This window comes from Boleophthalmus pectinirostris, unplaced genomic scaffold, assembly GCF_026225935.1.
Source record: "Boleophthalmus pectinirostris isolate CB_2022bp ecotype Guang Dong unplaced genomic scaffold, ASM2622593v1 HiC_scaffold_19, whole genome shotgun sequence".
Classification (NCBI taxonomy): domain Eukaryota; kingdom Metazoa; phylum Chordata; class Actinopteri; order Gobiiformes; family Gobiidae; genus Boleophthalmus; species Boleophthalmus pectinirostris.
This window is the reverse complement of record NW_026571140.1, coordinates 32,836,690-32,855,469: the sequence shown is the minus strand read 5'-3', so window position 1 is coordinate 32,855,469 and position 18,780 is coordinate 32,836,690. Positions and strand designations below refer to the sequence as shown.

The 18,780-nt window shown below is 40.2% G+C and overlaps 1 protein-coding gene across 1 annotated transcript in view; it reads right to left on the bottom strand.

The window, feature by feature from the left end:
- Nucleotides 1-875: 875 nt before the first annotated feature.
- Nucleotides 876-18,780, bottom strand: part of grpr (gastrin-releasing peptide receptor) — a 35,820-nt gene continuing 17,915 nt past the window's right edge. The window contains exons 2-4 of the mRNA XM_020939059.1: nucleotides 7,120-7,471; nucleotides 3,186-3,299; nucleotides 876-1,154 (exon numbers count right to left, since the gene is read on the bottom strand). Coding sequence (XP_020794718.1) covers nucleotides 876-1,154; nucleotides 3,186-3,299; nucleotides 7,120-7,471 — 745 coding nt within the window. The remainder of the gene's footprint in view (nucleotides 1,155-3,185; nucleotides 3,300-7,119; nucleotides 7,472-18,780) is intronic.

Genomic DNA, 18,780 nt, shown 5'->3' with positions numbered 1-18,780 from the left:
GCTTGAAGTCATTTTTAACAGGGGGTGTTGTGAAGCCAATGTTGCCAGATTTGGTTTAGTGATTTCCCCCAAAACATGTTCAAAAAATGCCCAACAACGTTTTGTCACAGAAAACATTTAATCTTTGAATAAACGTATGTGTCAAATGTGAGAAAAGTCCTTGCTTACTCTGGGTTATTCTGTTTGCTGTGGTCTTCCTCCCTACTCATGCCCTCTGTCTGTCTTTTAAAGAAAATACTGGTCCAGCCACAGCCAGTAATATTGAGCGGGAGGGAATGTTGAATTAGTTCAGTTCACTCAGTCCTTCACTCCACTATAACACATCAAAAATAAAATCACAGCAAACAAAATAACCCAGAGTAAGCAAGGACTTTTCTCACATTTGACATATATAATCGATCGTTGGGCTTTTAAAAACATTGCCAGTATTGAGAAAACATGTTAAATGTAAAACAGTATTTTCATTTATCAAAGAAAAAAATGTCATTTAGCCTAATATTTGAATAAACATGTTGTAACGTAATCGGTTGGCTTTTTGAAAACATTGCCTGGATTGAGAAAGCATGCACCCCCACCGCCACTTTCTGCAGCCATGGCATAGTTTGAAACCTTTCTATCTTCATGGAGACCAAATCAGACAAAGTCACAGGTCAGATCTGTGGAGAGACGACCCTACTCACAGCCAGAATGCCTGTTTTTCTGGGTATTTTTGAGTGATAAAACCACCTATAATTTTATGTCACACTGTGGAATATTCCAGGCAGAGCAATGACATGTCCATAGAAACAAGCAGGTGATGAACTACGAACAAACAAAGTCAGGCCCCTTTAGCACTGACACATGCTAGTGGCTGATGCAAACTGCTAAAGGCTTCGTCACACACAGTCCTCCTGACAGCGCCTCCCGTTGGCCACACTGACACTGGCCATGGAGTGATGGGTGCTGCGGACTGAGGTGACCCGTGTGTTAAAATGAAGAGGGCTCTGCGGGGACTTCTGCGCGATGAGTCGACATAAACAGCAGAGCTGCTGATTAAACTGCTTCTGGAAACTGTCACTGAGCAGGTACAGGGCGAAGGGGTTCAGACAGGAGTTTGTGAAGGCCAAGATCCGAGCCACCACACTGCACACAAAATGGGCCAGAGAAGTGTCCACCTGAAGAGAGGGAAGAGGAGGAGGAAGGGGGTGTAGGGTTGTCAAAATGATCAAATGTTAGATACTAATCCATGCTAAAACTAATATCACAGTTAGATACTCACGGCATATTGATTAACTGGACAAAATTTGAGCTGTCCTGAACATTTTTGGTATGCATTTGAGCTTTATCGGAACTCGAAAAGATCTCATGGAAACATATAGACTATATATATATATATATATATCTTCAGTGTGATATCGTATTCGGTATCGAGTATTGATGGAATCAAGTTTGAAATTTTTGTATCGTGACGACTAGGGATGTAACAATATCCAAAATATCGTGATATCATATCGTCAAAGTTCTCACAATAATATCGTGGACCATCACAAGTCTCTTTGCTTAAATTAAGAGTTATGGAGCAGCAAGACATATGGAACTACATAGACCATGATCCTTTGCTCCATTTCAGTGTAGACTACAAGAAGAAATAACAGTTCTAAGCACTTTTAAGTCTTAGTTCTTTGGATTAAGTCTTGTCAAGGCATTTTAAGAGGAAAAAGCATTAACAGTTTTGTTAACCTCCACAAAATATCACAATAAATATTATACTGTGAGATGTATATTGTAAAAATATCATATAGAGAGATTTGGATATCGTTACATTCCTAATTGTGAGCCTCCCTACCATATCGTGAGTTTTCCCATAATATCGCAATAAATATCGTACCGTCAGGTTCATACCGTGATGATATTGTATCGTGAAACTTCAATATTGTTACACCCCTAGTGACGACACTAGTGGAGTAGGCATGCTACTTCAAAGTTACATGTGGCTTTACCAGCTTGCCTTAGCCTGATCTCATCAGATCTCAGAAGACAAGAAGAGCCAGGCCTGGTCAGTACTTGGATGGGAGCTCAGAATACCAGGTGCCACAGTGGGGTGTGCGTGAGTGATGAAGGTCAGAGGGGCCGATGGCACAGATTGTCATTGTCATCCCTGCGTCTGTCCCGGGGCAGCGTTACAATCGTAGCTCTCCACCACCGAGTACAGAGCAAAAGCCAATGACCAATTACTCAAGTATTGGTCCAAGAAATTACTTAAGTAAGAGTAACTTACTTGACTGTTGGGACGTAGCATCTGATTTATAATTTCAAATTAATGGAAGTACCAGGAATTGAATAATCCACAAAATCGAGTATTTTCATAGGATAAAATACAAAAATGAGAAAAACTAATATCACAACTGAAGATGTGGTGCAAGAAAAACAAACGTGCAAATAATTTAATCTTCTCAACAGATTGATTTGTGAGGGCAAAAGACCTTACAGCTACAGTCTTAAGTCCATACACCAGACCTGTGCTGATCCCAAATCCAGTGCACACAAATGGAAAACAAAAGTTAGTTTGACAGTTAGAAACACACTGAATTTTGGACACATGCTTAAATTACAAAAAAAACGTCAAAAGTTTGCTTTCTTCTTCTTTTTCATAGTCACTTTCTCAGTAATTGGCTGTTGTAATGAAGAATGATAATGATTTACATGTCATTTTGGCCAGTGTGAACCTGTTCTACAAGCGGCCGATTCATCATCTGGTCTTTTTTTCACTTGAGTTTCATTCTGATCCTTGTCCGAGCATCAGGTGAGCAGCATTCTGGGTAATTGCTACTTAATTAGAGGGGATTTATCCACATGGTGTAGCACAGGTGGGTGCTTTTGTTCTGTGGAAGAATGCAAGGGCGAGTCTCGTCTTTTAGTTTTCAGAAATGTCAAAAGCACAGCTGCTGGTTGCTACATGCATACATTGGCCGATATCGATATATTTTATTTTGGGTTTTGCTGCAGTTTTGGGAAGTAAATAAATATTTTGAGTGTCTGTTTTCTGTCTGAACTCTTTGAATCAAAAAGATCTGGAAGTAAATATTTTCTATTCATTTTTTAATGGGAAAAATAAATAAAATGCATAACGGTGGAACATATAGCTAATAATATAAGGCAACATTTTAAGTAAATATATTTTCAAAGTACTCTTCAGTGTGTAATACCTGTGAGTAGTGGTAGGAGCGGTACAGGTAGATGACGTGACTGGGCAGCCAGCACACAGCGAACAGAGCCACGAACACCAGCACAGTTTTAGCCAAACGCTTCCTCGATTCAACCTGCAACATCAGAATGGACTTTACACAAGCAAAACTGGATATTTAGTAGTTATACAAGTCTGACAATATACAAGTCTAAAAAATTACATAAATAAGACCAGAATTTCCCCCTTCCTGAAGGCCAGGTTTTAGGCACCACGAGCTGGAACTGGCCCTCGGACCTCAAAGCGCACAAGGGGGTGTAAGTTTGAGGTCTGAGTTGTACTGGTTGGCCAGTTCGTTCAAAGCTTTAAAAACAAACAATAAAATCTTAACTCAAAAACAAAGGAAGCCAGTGCCACGATGCTAAAATCAGGGTAATGTGCTCACGTTTTTTGGTTCCAGTTAAAAGGCGCGCAGAAGAATTTTTGAATAAATGCAAGCGAGAAAGTGTATGGTGGCTAGGGTGACCAAACGTTTGTTATTCCCCAGACATGTCCATTTTTCACGTCCTGTCCTGGCTGTCCGGGTTTTGTGATGGAAATTTTCAGGTTTTCATTACCTTTCATTGGGCCATTAAATTAACCGGCTCTCGTAGCTCTCTGTGCACTCAGAAGGGGCAAGCAGACACAAACAGTCGGTCAGCCTGCAACATGCCGAAGCGCAAATGTGCATTTAATGATGGGACAAGAGGGAGGCCATGTGCACAGTGTACAAAGCAGGCACATATGTTTCGGTGTCCAGCTTTGCGAGGTCAGAGTAGCTCAATATCGATGACGAGACCCCGTACCCCCCTGTACCGTACGGTCCAGTGTCCTGATTTTCACAAACCCTAATGGTGGCTGATGCCAGAAAAAGTTCATTATAGTAGTCACAGTAATTTTAGATAAAAGCTGCAAATGATAAAAGCCAGATTTTACAACCCCATTTACTCATTTGTCAAATTTAAAATCACTCTCAATAGTGACGCCAAGATTGGTGACAGACTGTTTCACATGCTTTTCCAGTGGGCGCGGGTCAGTGAGGGGGTCAATATTACCAGACACAATGTCCTCAGTTTTGCCCTCATTTAGACTTAAAAAGTATGGTCAATGGGCACATTTTTATATAGCGTTTTTCCACCTTCAAGACACTCATAGCGCTTTAAGGAACCACTCCACTCACCAGTGAACACAGACACTGAGCGCGAGGTGGGTTCATTGTATCGCCCAAGGACACATTTATTTGAGAGAGCTGGAATTGCACCACCAATCTGTGAGTAAGTGACCGCTCAGCCAGTGATGTTTCTGTCAAGAGCAGGATTCGAACTGCCAATGGAGCTACTGTCCCCCAGTAGTGACTCCCCCCCCAAGTGTCACCGAACCACAGTTTGAGAAAGGTCTGTCTACACAAACCTTTTTTAGAAACAGCTACAAATTGGTGTGAATTGGTGAATGCTCTTTTTCCACCTAAACTCTGAATGTTGTCAGGACTGGAAATAAGAAATCTTTGACCAAGTAGTAAAAAATAACAGATCATCTCTTACTGATTTGATATTTTTCAGTAAAACATTTCTGTCATCACTTACAGCACCAATTCCATTAACATAATTTAAATCTCACTGCAAGTTTTCTTTAAAAAACATCATTATTTGCCCCACTGTGTGTTCTGAATAGACTATAAAATAGACAGCTACAGGCCCACACTGAGCCGTAGAAACCTGTCAGAGAGTGGACTTTAACGCAGCGGTGAATCAGAGGAACATCATGCTCTATGTTTGGTAAACAGGTCGAGTGGGATCAAAGGTCATTAACTGGTCTCATACAAGTGGGACGATGACACATCAACCAGCAACAACAGGGTGAATGGAGACTGAAGAGACTTTGGTACATTTCAATTACATGAAGAGGAATACTTGACCATAATGTCTTCAGGTCTCTTCTGCCTGTGTTCTTAGTGACCCAGCACATGGATACAGTAATAAAGAAATCCATCTGCCTGTTTTTCTAAAATGCTTGACAAAGATGATTCTCAATTCAAACTGAATCTGGATGGACTCTTTGAAGCTGAAGCTCTGAAGTTTTGACCTCTGCTTACTCTAACTGTGTCTGCACTCTGATTTGAATTGGGAACAAGCTCTGCACAGAGGAAAGTCAGATTTCAACATTTTAGAATAGGTACAGCTAGTGTCCCTGGGCATGGTATAAAAGACAGCAGAGGGAGCATTTGTTGGGTCTTGATAATTTCTGTGTCAAAGCTGATGCAAATCTCACTAAACATGATTGAAATTATGATTTAGGAACTTGTAATGAGGCAAACAAGTCCAGGTACAATTTATATTAAATTATTTTGTCAGTTTGGAGTACAAACAGGTCCTGATTTTTATTTTTCAGAATGGTTGATTTGACTGTAAATAAGTGTATTACAGATTTCTATGTGAATGATAGTTCCTTTTTATCAATAAATGGACAATCTGAAATATTTTCTAAGTACAAGGGCCCCATCAGCCCCCTCAGAACATGAACCCTAACCCACTGAACACTAACCCAAATTACACTATTTTCTGATGACCTGGAGTTGTGTTTTGTTTGTTAGCCTGCCACCTTGCATCTCATGAATTATTGCATGTTGAGGGACTATTTTCTCATGTATCAGTCCGCTGCTGCCAACCTTTCTATCAGGAAGTACAGCTGCTGCTGCTCAGACATAAATCCTTCAAATGCAAGGTTTTACTTCTAAAATGATTCTATCAACACAGATATTCACATCCATAGTCTGGCATAATAACTGTTGCTTCGGGTGTTTTGTGGAGTGGGTAAGACTGTTTTTAGTAGCAGGATAACTATGGCCATTGACATGCACTAGCCTAGCACCAGCGACCTCTGCAAATACAAGGACTGGATGGAATATTTTAAAAAGTGTCTCCACACGTCTCCAACACTCTGGCTCAATAGGAAATGAGGTCCTATGTCCAAAATTCCAAACTGTCCCTTTAACTCACAAACCCTGCATATTTAAGTGTGTTAAACATGTGTGAATGAAACAACACACAACTCTGGTTATGTTTTTGATGAGAAAATGTTATAACAGATCAGAAAATAGTATAGGCCATAATATGGACCCTTTAAAATAAATTAACTAAGAGTGTGCTGCCTTCAGTGGCCTCTGCAGTTTCCAGTAGTTGGTGACATCACACATGACTGCTCTGATTACAGCCAGGCATTTCTGATCACAAACCTCTGGCTGCATGGGCAGGGTTTGGAATGTTGATACCTTCAGGTACTACCTAGTTTAGCAGCTCTATCTGAACTATGGTTGTGGGCAGAGTTTAGGTGTTTAGGGCCTGTTTACATGAGAACGCTTACGGGTAAAAAGGACACAATATTTTATCGGAATTGCCTTTCGTTTAGACGGTGATGCTGTTTTTGGGGCTTAAAAACGCAAAAATCTGAAATCACCCTCCAGAGTGGAAAAATTTAATTTGCTCCGCCATAGCATTTCTGTCTACACTGCCCAAGACGCAAAACTCTGGTCAGATCTTCTCACGTCGCGTACACGTTTACGTCAAATACATACAGTACACAGAAACAAACATGCCTCATTTCCATGCGTAGTGTGACACAGCACCACCTAGCTGCCTGGCATGCATACCCAATCGAACTCCACACACTTTTGCGTCACCGTATACACGCAGATTTCCTCCCGAAAACGTTCATCTAAACAGAATAAAAAGTGATGCGACGCCACTTTTGCGTTTTCTGTTCAAATTGTCATCATATAAACGTAGCCTAAGTCCCACTTTAATATTAACGCACCTTTGCTGTACTGCTCAAAGAATGCTTGTTCAGATCATGACATTACATTCTGGCCGATGTAACTTTCGCTGTTTGGCTTTTATTATTGATTTCACACTGCTACAAACCTGTCTTCTTGCGTGCACATTGTTCTCCACTGGTAGATTTGACGCACTCTTCATCAGGCTGCGGGCGATGTAGGTGTAGTACACAGAAATGACCAGCAGGGGGATGACGTAGAAGATGAGAAAAGAGGCCATGGAGTGAATCTTTGGGTGCAGTTCCCCAGCGTGAGGGTAGGGGGCGCAGGTGACGAAGCTTTCATTGGTGGAGGGGATGTTAAAGGTGTGGAGGTCAGAGAAGACGGCTTCAGGAATGGCCAGGACCAGCGAGAAGAGCCAGATGAGCGCCGCCCGCAGGATAATACTGGAAGTGCTGCTCGGGGTCTGGACGTCCAGTGGTTTCACAATGGCTCGATACCTGAGAAAAACATACCATGAAATCTTGAATTCTCACCTGAAATTTGGATTCTCGAAATTATCGAAATCCAGTATTAACACAAACAACAATCACATAAAGTTGAGTTTTATGAGAAATAGTGTAATTGTGTAAAAAGAGCATTTAAAATGATCATTTGAGTTTCGAAATTGGTATCGAGTATCAAGTCTATTCTTTAGCATCGAAATCAAGTTTGAAATTTGAAAACACTTAGTACAATATCATCTTTTTATAATAATACCTTGGATTTATACTAACCCAGGGAAGTGTCTTGCCCAAGGACGACAGAATTTTATTGTAAATTCATACAAAAAAGTAGGGATGTAAAACAATATCCAAATCTCTCGATACAATATTTTCATGATATTCAGCTCACGGTCCTACATTTATTGTGATATTTTGTGAATGCTTTAATTTTTCCTCTTAAAATGCTTTGACAAGATCCAATGAACTAAGTTTTAAAAGTGCATAGAACTGTTATTTATTCATGTAGTCAGCACTGAATCAAAGCAAGGGATCGTGGTCTATGTAGTTCCCTCTGTTTTTTTAGCTATTGCTCGACCATAACTATTAATTTACAATAATATTATTACAATTTACAGAAATACAATAGTCTTACAATACAAAAACGTTAACTCAAAACTGATTCCGATACCACAATGATAATTTAAACACTTTTTACAGCTTTTTACAGCTTCTACAGCTCAAGATCATTCTAAAGACATTCAGGAAAGGTTTATTTCTGTTCTGTGAATGTGACTTTTTTTTAGTATCAACACCTGCTCAAAAAGTTACACTGCATTTAACCCAAAACATGCTACATAGGTCTCCAGGAAGAAGAGTTGATAGCCAGGGTCAGTTAAATACAATTAATCAATGAACCTGCCCAGGGACGACAGGTGGAAATTAGCTCTGGTGCTACAACCTGATGTACAATACATATCTCCTGTTAAGGTTAATGTAAAAATTGTGCTCTGTCCCTGTCTCATTAAATAAAAATGAAGAAAGAAAGACAGAAATGGTACACATTTGGAGACATGATAATCCCACAGATTAGTTTAATTTGTAGTCTTACAGTAACAGAGAGTGGCAGGTCAATTCTGCACCTTAGTATAAAGCGAGTATTAATTTATTGTTTTACATTAATTAGCGAGATGTATTAAGGGAAGGTGCAGCAAGATCTGGGAAGGGCAGGTGTAGAGAGATTTGTAAGAGCAGGTGCAGCGAGATCTGGTTAGTGAGGGGCAAGTGCAGTGAGATCTGGGAGGGGCTGGTGCAGGGAGATATATGAGAGGCAGGTGCAGAGAAATCTGTAAGTGGCAGGTGCAGCAAGATTTATAAGGGGAAGGTGCGGCAAAATCAGTGAGGGGCAGGTGCAGTGAGATCTCAGAGTGAGGGGCAGGTGCAGCGAGATTTCGGAGTGAGGGGCAGGTGCAGCGAGATCTCGGAGTGAGGGGCAGGTGCAGCGAGATCTCGGAGTGGCAGGGGCATTTGTAGCGAGATCTGGGGTGTGGCAGGTGTAGTGAGATCTGGGAAGGGCAGGGGCAGTGAGATATGTAAGGGCAGATGCAAAGAGATGAGGGAGTGAGGGGCAGATGCAGCAAGATCTGGGAGGGGCAGGTGTTGCAAAATCTTGGAGGGGCAGGTGTAGCGTGATCTGGGAGTCAGGGGCAGGTGCAGTGAGATCTGAGAAGGGCAGGTGCAGCGAGTAGTCTTGAGAGTGGCAGGTCAATTCTGCACGTTAGTATAAAGTAAGTATTAATTTATTGTTTTACATTAATTAGCCTACTAATTACCAGAGAGACTAACATAATTATAAATATAATCTCTTTTACAAATCAATTTTAAACAAACACATTTATACAAATAATAATGCCCCTTTTTGACAACTTCTTCTCATATGTAATGATTTTCTAAAGCAATTTTACAGTTTCACTCGCATCATTCCCATTAATTAGCCCATTTAACCCAAGGTCTCCAAACCTAATACATTAAATTGTATCTATTTTCAATACTTACTATCAATTAGTATCTGAGTTTTAATACTTATGACAACCTTATTGGAGTAGACCCTTTAAAAGAAAAGCAAGAAAACAAGAAAAGATCAATATTTTACTATGATCGATTTTTCTGTAATTTTGTGATGATAGATGATAATTAAATTCAAGCAACGTGTTGACTGACATTTGGTGAAATTTGTTTTTCCAGTTAACCTTTTCTATCATCAAAATATTGGAGCGTAATGATAACGTGTTCTGCTTGTTGTTGTGGTGGTGGTGTAATTACTGGATAAGAGCAGGACAAGTGTTTGAGAAAAGATCAGCAGGCATGACTCAGAGGGCATCCATGTTTGTGTTCTATTAGCATGGTCTAAACACGGACTGGAGTTTATTAAAGCTGGACTGCGAAGCTTTTACAGTGTTGTCGCTTTGATTGGATTGTTTCACAGTATGGCAGTTAAAGGGCCCATATTACGCTATTTTCTGATCTATGTTATATGTTTCCTCATCAAAAACATAACTAGAGTTGCGTTTTTGTTTCATTCACCCATGTTTAACACACAAATCCTGCTTATTTAGGAGAGTTGGCTCAAACTGAAAAGACTCGTGGTAATACAGGAAGTGCTTCCCTGTGTTTTTAAACTCCAGACACCTTCACTAGAACCACCGGGATAATTTCAGGCCTGGAATTGCCAGTCTTTACTTAACAAAGGTAAAAGGGGCTGTGAACTTGGAAACTACCGCTTCATGACATCACAAGGTGGAACAGAGTCTTTTGAGCTCTGGAGATGTAAACAAACTAATAATGCAGGATTACTTATACATTTGTGAATGAGGAAAAAACACAAATCCAGGTCTGTTTTTGAGGAGGTAACAACATTATAACATGTCTTAAACCTCTCAAGAGTCAATTTTGCGTAATACTGGATCTTTAATTAAAGTTTCTTGCTCTTGTTATATCACCACATGACATCACAAGGTGGAACAGAGTGTTTTCTGTTTGAGAGAAGAACTAAATTTGCAGGGTTTGTGTGTCAAATATGTGTAAATGAAATAAAACATAACTCCAGATATGTTTGTGATGAGGAAACAAAATTAGAACATAGATTAGAAAATGTTAAAAATCTGTTTTCAAAGTCTCAAAGTACAAAAGATATTTTTACCAGTTGATTACTTGAATAACTGTTAATTGCAGTCATCTTCAGATACTATAAGGAATATAGTCACCTTAAAGAATATAGAGAAGCTCATTTCATGTTCCATTGTAACATAATGTCTCTTTGTCATCCCACACTGTCCCTGTATAAGATTACAGGGACCATCTTGGATAGTTCAAAGGTACATGTATTTTGGAACATCATTGTCCATAATTTAACACAATAGAAGAAGATGGTAAAATGGGCAGAGCCTTTCTTTGCTTTTCATGTCTCTTGTATTAATTTTAAATATCCTATATCCATGTAAGAGTTATATCAGTTATATAAAGCTACACTGTGTGACTTTTCAGCCAAAAATAACAATTTAAATGAAAGTTTGTTTGTTTTGATAATAGGTTTTTATTGCACTGAAAAAACAGAAAAACATGCGTCCTTACTATGAGTGGGCTTGCATTTCCGCAAATCTCACTTTTCTTAAACTGAATGAGGGCCTGCTCCTGCTTGTTTCCATGGAGATGAGGTGCCTTTAGCTGTAATACGGCATAAAACATGTCTGTGAAGAATGTTCCAAAGTCTGGTTTTAACTTTCTAGTTCCATGGAATCATGCAGTTGATGTGTCACCACAAAAAAAGTTACACAGTGTTGCAAGTTAACCCTCTCAGGCTCAAATAAATTTTTTGTGTCAGGAAAAATCTGATATTTGGGGAAAATTCTAATATTGGGTAGTAATATACAATCCTGACATTTTTATCCTTTGTTAAAAAAAAAAAAAAAAAGTATTTTGCACTTCTGGCAGGTCGTTTGCGTGTAGCCATTCTTGCACAGTCTGCATCGCCCACGTTTATCAGCACGGATGGAAGAAAAGGCTCCTGAGTTAAAAAAGCTCATAAAATATGGATGTGGAGTAAGTAGGTAATTGGCATTTAGCTGTTGCAAATCTGCAACGCCTGCCTGGAGAGGGTTAAGCTGTATTTTAAAATTATTTATGAGATTTTTTCACCCCAGACAGTTCCTTCAGAGGAGCTGGAGGAAATGTCTGGGGTGAAAGAAGTCTGGGAGTCCCTGCTTAAGCTGCTAGATCAGGGGGAAGAAAATAGATGGATGTATGGATAGATGGATGGATGGAAGTGTTTTACTGTTATATTCTTTTTATATCTTTGAATGCCAGATAAAGAACCTTAAAAGATGAATCCTAATTTCCCTCTTTGTTCACCCTCATAATATGTGTATTACTTGTAAATGATAAACAGAATCGGTGTGAAAGCCTGTAGAGTGGGTGATCCATAAACATGAAGACATAAAGGTCGCTTTCATTTTCAAAAACCTCAAATAAAATTCTACTGAAAAAGCAAAGCCCACACACCTTCTTTAGTTCCTCTTCACCTCAAATACAGTATTTCATCTTTCAGCTGTTACTGTAGTGCACAGTTTATAATGGCCCATTGAAATCGTGATCAAAGACTTAAGCTTTAAGTAAACAACAACACTAAACAGAGATACTAACAGAGATCACCCACGGCTCACTAATGTTGTCACGACTTAATCAAAGAAATGCCCTATGGGATTCCTGTTTAAAGCTGCATGACCAATTCAGTCCCTGACCTTGTTTCTTCATAACAACATTTCACTAAATCAAGCAGAACATTTTTTTTCTGAGGTGTTTAATTCATCAGATTTGAACAGTCAGCAGTTGTGAATATTAGTGAATCACCAGGAGTCTAATTTTTTTCAGTGAAAGTGAAAGAACTGTAAAAACTGAGCACCTAATTTTCTCCCCAAATTTGACATACTTACAATTTTAGGTACAAAGGTAAAACTCTTTAATATTAACTACAGATGGGGGTAAAACAGTGAGTTATTGGGTCTAGTCACTAAAAGGAATTATCAGGTCTATCAGGCAACAGGTCCTGAGTTAGACCCTTGATGATGAGCATAAGCGCAAGGCCAGTTGGATTGGATGAAGAGCGTTTAGCATCAAAGCACCATCAGACTGGAACAATTTGCCAAACTCTCTGCGCTCCACATCATCATTACATATCTTTAAGAAAGACTTATTTGCTCATCTTAAAACACAATGTGACTGCTTTTAGTGAGGGATCTGTATGGTTGTTATATTAAAGGTTGTATAGAGGATTTTCCAAGGAATGAGAAATCCAGCGACTGTCGTTTTTCAAATGTTGCGCATGCGTGAAACCACCCCCCCTCGCCCACAGCTCCCTACGCAGAAACGCCTCCTTACGCCAGAAACAGGTTTGTTTCTAGAAAACAAGTACTCATCGCTGCATATGACTTGTAAACAACTAACTACAGTGTTGGTTAGGCAAGGTGGAGAAGTGAGGAGCGGGGGGAGGGGGTGTGCGGACATTTCGTGCACGGAAAAGAAGTGAGGAGCAGGGGGAAGAGCGGAGCGGAGAGCAGAGAGAGGAGAGGGAGCGGTGTGCGGAGATTCTGTGCGTGGAGAAGTGAGGAGCAGGGAGAAGAGCGAAATGGGGAGCAGGGGAGAGGAGAGGGGAAGCAGTGCAGAGAAGGGTGCGCGGAGATTCCGTGCGAATGAACTAGCTACAACACGCAGCGGCAAGCGGACTCTTTCTTTGCATTGAAAATTACATTTTCAGGCATAGGATATCGAATTCGTGTCCTGAAAAACATTTGTCTAGCTCTTGGAAATAAAGTACGTTTTCATAATAAGCAGAAGTGACGTGTCCAGGAGTAATTTGGCGACCAATGCGTCAGTCTTTAGACCTTGCGTCTGCTTCAGTTGCGCCATCGCTGGAATGAATCTATAAGAATCACCTTAGTTTGGCTTCACTGCTTTTCCCCTTATCTTCTTCTTTCAGCGACCTCAAAAACGGACTTTCTTTTGCGGCTAACTGCTCGTAGATTCTTGTCTGCCATTGCAACAAACTTTGTGCTAACTGCGAGGAAGATATAGGTCAAAAAAAGCCGCTAAGAACTGTTGCATTGGTGGAGTAAACAGCGTCTTGCGTCTGTGGACTGCGTGACAGGCAGTGTTGGGAAGGTTACTTTTAAAATGTAATCCCCTACAGATTACAGATTACACACCCCAAAATGTAGTTTGTAACGTAATCCATTAAATTACTTAAAGTGAGTAATGTAATCTGATTACTTTGGATTACTTGATATTGTCATGTTTTTTTAAACGACATGAATGTAGCAACCACATCCTGAAAATTCTTGTTTGTTGTCTTCAAATTGTCTGAGCCCAAGTCTCCATGAATAAGCAACTGTTTGCTGTAGAGAAACAAAGACCATGATATCTTAATATAAGAGGTTTTGTCTGTTAAAAGACAGATAACAAGATCAGCCTTTCCTTCACCAGATTAAAAAAAATATTATTGATAGAGAAATTATTTTTTATATGAGATCACCTTAAATTATGTCAACCTACTGTAAAGGTGTCATGTTGTTTAGACCTGGTTTAGACCTGGTTTAGTCCAGATTTTTAGACCTGGTCTAGACCTGGTCTAGACCAGGTCTAGACCAGGTCTTTAGTTCTGGTTTAGTCGTGGTTTAGTCCTAGTTTAAACCTGGTTCAGTCCTGCTTTAGTCCTAGTTTAGTCCTGGTTTTAGTCCTGGTGTTAGTCCTGGTTTAGTCCTGGTGTTAGTCCTGGTTTAGAGGCGCACAGGAGGAAGCGCAGTTTATGCAAGAAAACACGTTCCACACGCGGTGCACGAGACGGCGGTGTCTGCGCTGTAACTACGGAAGGAGACGTGGTCCGCGGGTTCTCAGGTTGATGACGATGATGAAGGTGTTTGTGTGTGTTTGTGTTTGTGTGTTTTGTGTGTATTTGTGTTTGTGTGTGTTTTGTGTTTGTTTGTGTGTGTTTGTGTGTGTGTGTGTCCCCTCATGTGGCAGGTCATTATATGACAGTAGTGCAGATATTATGAGTCTATGCAGGTTGTTTTCACCAATGCCAGTAGCTCCTGTTTCACATTTAAGTTGTAGGCGATTTTATATTTGTTTGTTTTTTTTAATATATATCTCACATCGGCGTTTGATGACGTTTACATCGCTCTTACTGTCGCGTTCTGTTTGGGTTTCTGGCAATGAGTGGAATTACCGAAATAAAAAAATAAATAAATGGGATGTAGCACAAAATGTGAAAACAGGAAAATACCGCCTTGTAATCCACTTATTTCAGCAACGTAACTGTAATCCAATTACCACTCATTGAAACAGTAACTGTAACGGAATACAGTTACTCATAATTTGTACTACTAACGGCGGTACATGTAATCCGTTACTCCCCAACACTGGTGACAGGCGTACGTAAACCACGTAATGGCAGCGTACAGGCAAGTCAGTTACGCTAGAAACGTAGGGAGTTTGATTGACAGCCTATCAACTAACAGATAACGAGGCAGTGTCGTTATCTATTGGCAAATGTTTAGCCCCACCACGTCCAGAGTTGATGAATTTTTATTCTCTTTTTTTTTGGTCATCATAATTACAAGGCTACTGCATCTCTATAATGCTATCATTGACAATTTGAAACAAAAACAAAAAAATCCTCCATACAACCTTTAACGTTTCTCTATGTTTATGTTTAATGTCTGTGTCTGTGTATTTTGTCTTATCGTTCTGTGTTTCTGTTTATTAGATATGTTGTTTTGTTTTTGTATTGTTTTGTTTTGCTTGTTTCTTTGGATGATAAGGATCCCCCTCGAAAACGAGGTGACTCACCTCAAGGGGCTTTTCCTTAATAAAATAAACGTACATTCACATTCACTTGGATGTGGATGATTGACGGGAGTGTCTGGGAGTACAGCCCGAAGAAGTGACATGGGGCCGTCCTCCTCTGGACCAACCTGCAGGAGGAGAGGCAGGTGCAGAGAGCTCTGGGAGGGGCAACTGCAGTGAGATATATAAGGGGAAGGTGCAGCAAGATCTGTGAGCGAGGAGAGATCAGGGAAGGGCAGGTGCAGCGAGCAGCGAGATCTGGGAGTGAGGGGCAGGTGTAGCGAGATCTGGGAGTGAGGGGCAGGTGTAGCGAGATCTGGGAGTGGCAGGGGCAGGTGCAGAGAGATCTGGGAGTGGCAGAGGCAGGAGCAGTGAGATCTGGGAGTGGCAGGTGCAGCGAGATCTGGGAGGAGCAGGTGCAGCGAGATATGTGAGGGCAGGTGCAGCGAGATCTGGGAGGAGCAGGTGCAACGAGAGATCTGGAAGTGGCAGGTGTAGCGAGATTTGGGAGGGGCAGGTACAGAGACTGGCTCTGTTGACATGTGACCTCGCTGGGGGGAGGAGCCTGAGCCCGTGCTGGAAGTTGAGCGTTATCAACTAAAGATGGTCGGTCTCACCTCCACACATGACCTGCACTGCCAAAAACAAAATCTAGTCATGTTAAGATGACTTGAATTAAGAAAGTTGTTTCATGATTTGAGTATATTTCACTTTTGACTTTTGTACTTAAAATATGAAAATACATCTTGCTACACGAAAAATAAGAAAAACAAAAAATCGAATGTTGCTTGAATTAAGAAAAACACACTTATTCCATTGGTAGATCATTTTAAGGTAACACTTTAGTTTAGGGACCACATATTAATAACTAACTAAGTGGTAATTGGTTTGTTAATTAGCTGTTACTTAGCTATTAGTTGGAATTAATCAAACACTTATTAATGCTTATTAAGATTTCAGTGTATGGACAAAAACATCTATTGTGATCTCCACTACTTTAATGAGAAGAAAATAGTTACTGGGTTAGTACTCGCAAAATACGGCCTAGACAAAAATGCGTTGAAAGTACTTTATAAATACTATCAAAGATGTAATTAAGCACTTATTATGCATATTACTATTAACTAACTATTAATATGTGGTCCCTGATCTAAAGTGTTACCAATTTTACTTGTCAAGTTGAATCTACTAAAATAAACAAAAATGTTCTTATTTCAAGTCATTTTCACTTACTTAGACATTGTTTTGTTTTTTTTCCAGTGGTGGCTTTGGAACCCAACTCCTCGAGCGGGTTCATCTATGATATCATCACAAAACAGAATTTGAAAATAACGTTTCAGCAACAAACAACTGCATCCATCGGATGCATTTTCCCCTCTTCTGGACAAGTGGAGATTTGCCGAAGCACTTTGTACTTAATAACCACCAACACAAAACTCTCAGAGATGTTCACAAAAAGCACATTGGAGCTCAGGTCATTGTCCCTCTCATTATTTCAGTGGAAAGCAGCTGCTCTCTGCACGCAGCCAGTTCAGATAAGGGCTTTAATAATGAACCACAGCAGCTCAACGCAATTTAATCCAGTACATGGTTCAGGGCAAATAAAGACAGTTAAAATTAATAGGATAGCATGTTTAAAAAAGACCTTATAGAAAAAAGATACAGTCGCCCCTCGCTATATCGCAGTTCACTTTTCACTGTTTCGCAGATTCTTTTAGTGCAATTTTTCATGCTTTTTTTTTTTTTATGGTCACGTATTGTGTTCCTACCCCTGTGTCCTGATTGGCAAAGGGACTGTAGACCGTTGTCAATCAATCTCCTCCTTGTCGTGTCTCCTGTACAGTACAAAACGTGTTCAGCTTGACAAATTTACATAAATGTTCGATCGCTTACCGTGAGGTGCAGAGCTCTCCGTAGGTCTTTTCTACTGTGGTCACCTCCGAACCTGTCCCGATCGTGAGTCCTGGTTCAGTCCTGTTTTAGTCCTAGTTGAGTCCTTGTTTAGTCCTCCTCTTCAGTCCTGGAATCAGTCCTAGGTTAGTCCTGGGTTAGTTCTGGTTTAGTCTTGGTTCAGTCCATAGCATATGCAGGGCAAAAGTTTGATATAATCTCAGGTTAACAGGTGGGTGCGGTGCTCCATTATAGAATAAATTAATATTCGATTTGTTACATAAAGAAGGAGGAAAATAACGTAAGGATGACAGCAGCAATAAGGATGCAAAAAGGGTTGTAACTATCCTGTCTGAGAAAAGTGTATAAAGTGTGTACTGAAGGACTTTTACAGCTTTAACACAGATATAATCATTGTAAAACATAAAGTTGACTACTTTGTGGATTTCACCTCTCGCGGGTTATTTTTAGAACGTAACACCCGCGATAAACGAGGGACCACTGCACCACATTTTATTACATTTTAGATGAAAAAAATAGTGGTGCAGGTGAAACTATAGCAACTGGAAGTAAAGACGGATATAATCAAATACATGTAAACATGATTGGATAAGATTATACAATAATTATCATGCTGAAAAAACACTGAACATTTTAAGTTGACTGACTCAAGTCCTCACAATAACAAAGCGTTTTCAAGTTTTTTTTTTTTTTTTTTAGCAATATAAGGAAGCTCGTCAAGGCTAGTCGGATTTGGAGGCATAATATTCGGAATTCTGACCTAAGTATCACAACAACCAAAGAGCCAATCCAGAGCAGGGCTGTTGAAGGTAACGCCGCTTCCCATCACAGCAGGGATCGAACGCTTAGCCTATCCCTATCAAGACTATCAATCAAATCTATTGCTAACTATCGCGGGAGTGACCCTGGTGAAGCAGGCACCTGATTTCTCCACCGTTTATGTTCATATGTTGATTTACAGAAATAAAAATTTTAGATTAGTATAACCTGTGGACCTTTGGTGAATTGTAATAATTGCGGAGGATTCCTGAGATCTTAATCCTGTGCGAATGCGCCATGACTGTAATTCGAAAAGTCAAAATTACTCCTATAAAATGATCTACAATATTTCGCCAAACACAGACGTCCGGCGATAAGACTAGTCCCTAATAACTAGTTAGGCTATATCCTCCATATCTAGTGCCCGAGTCGCGATCCGTGCAACTCGGCCGCTAAAACGACACTGGCATAGTCCTGGTTAAGTCCTGGTTTAGTCTTCATTCAGTTTTATACCAGTCCTGGATTAGTCCCGGTCCAGTCCTGTACCAGTCCTGGTCCAGTCGCCTTTATACTAACTGCCCTTTCTATTTTTATAGGTGATGTATGGTACCCTGGAAGAACACTACGGGAGAGAGGATGTTACGATGTTACGATATATCCGTCTTAATATCAGTAAAACTAAGTAATTTATGGACTTTGCTTATCCGAAGTAACACAGACGTGGGGCGATAATTTACAAATTGCCACACGTCCCCAGGTTA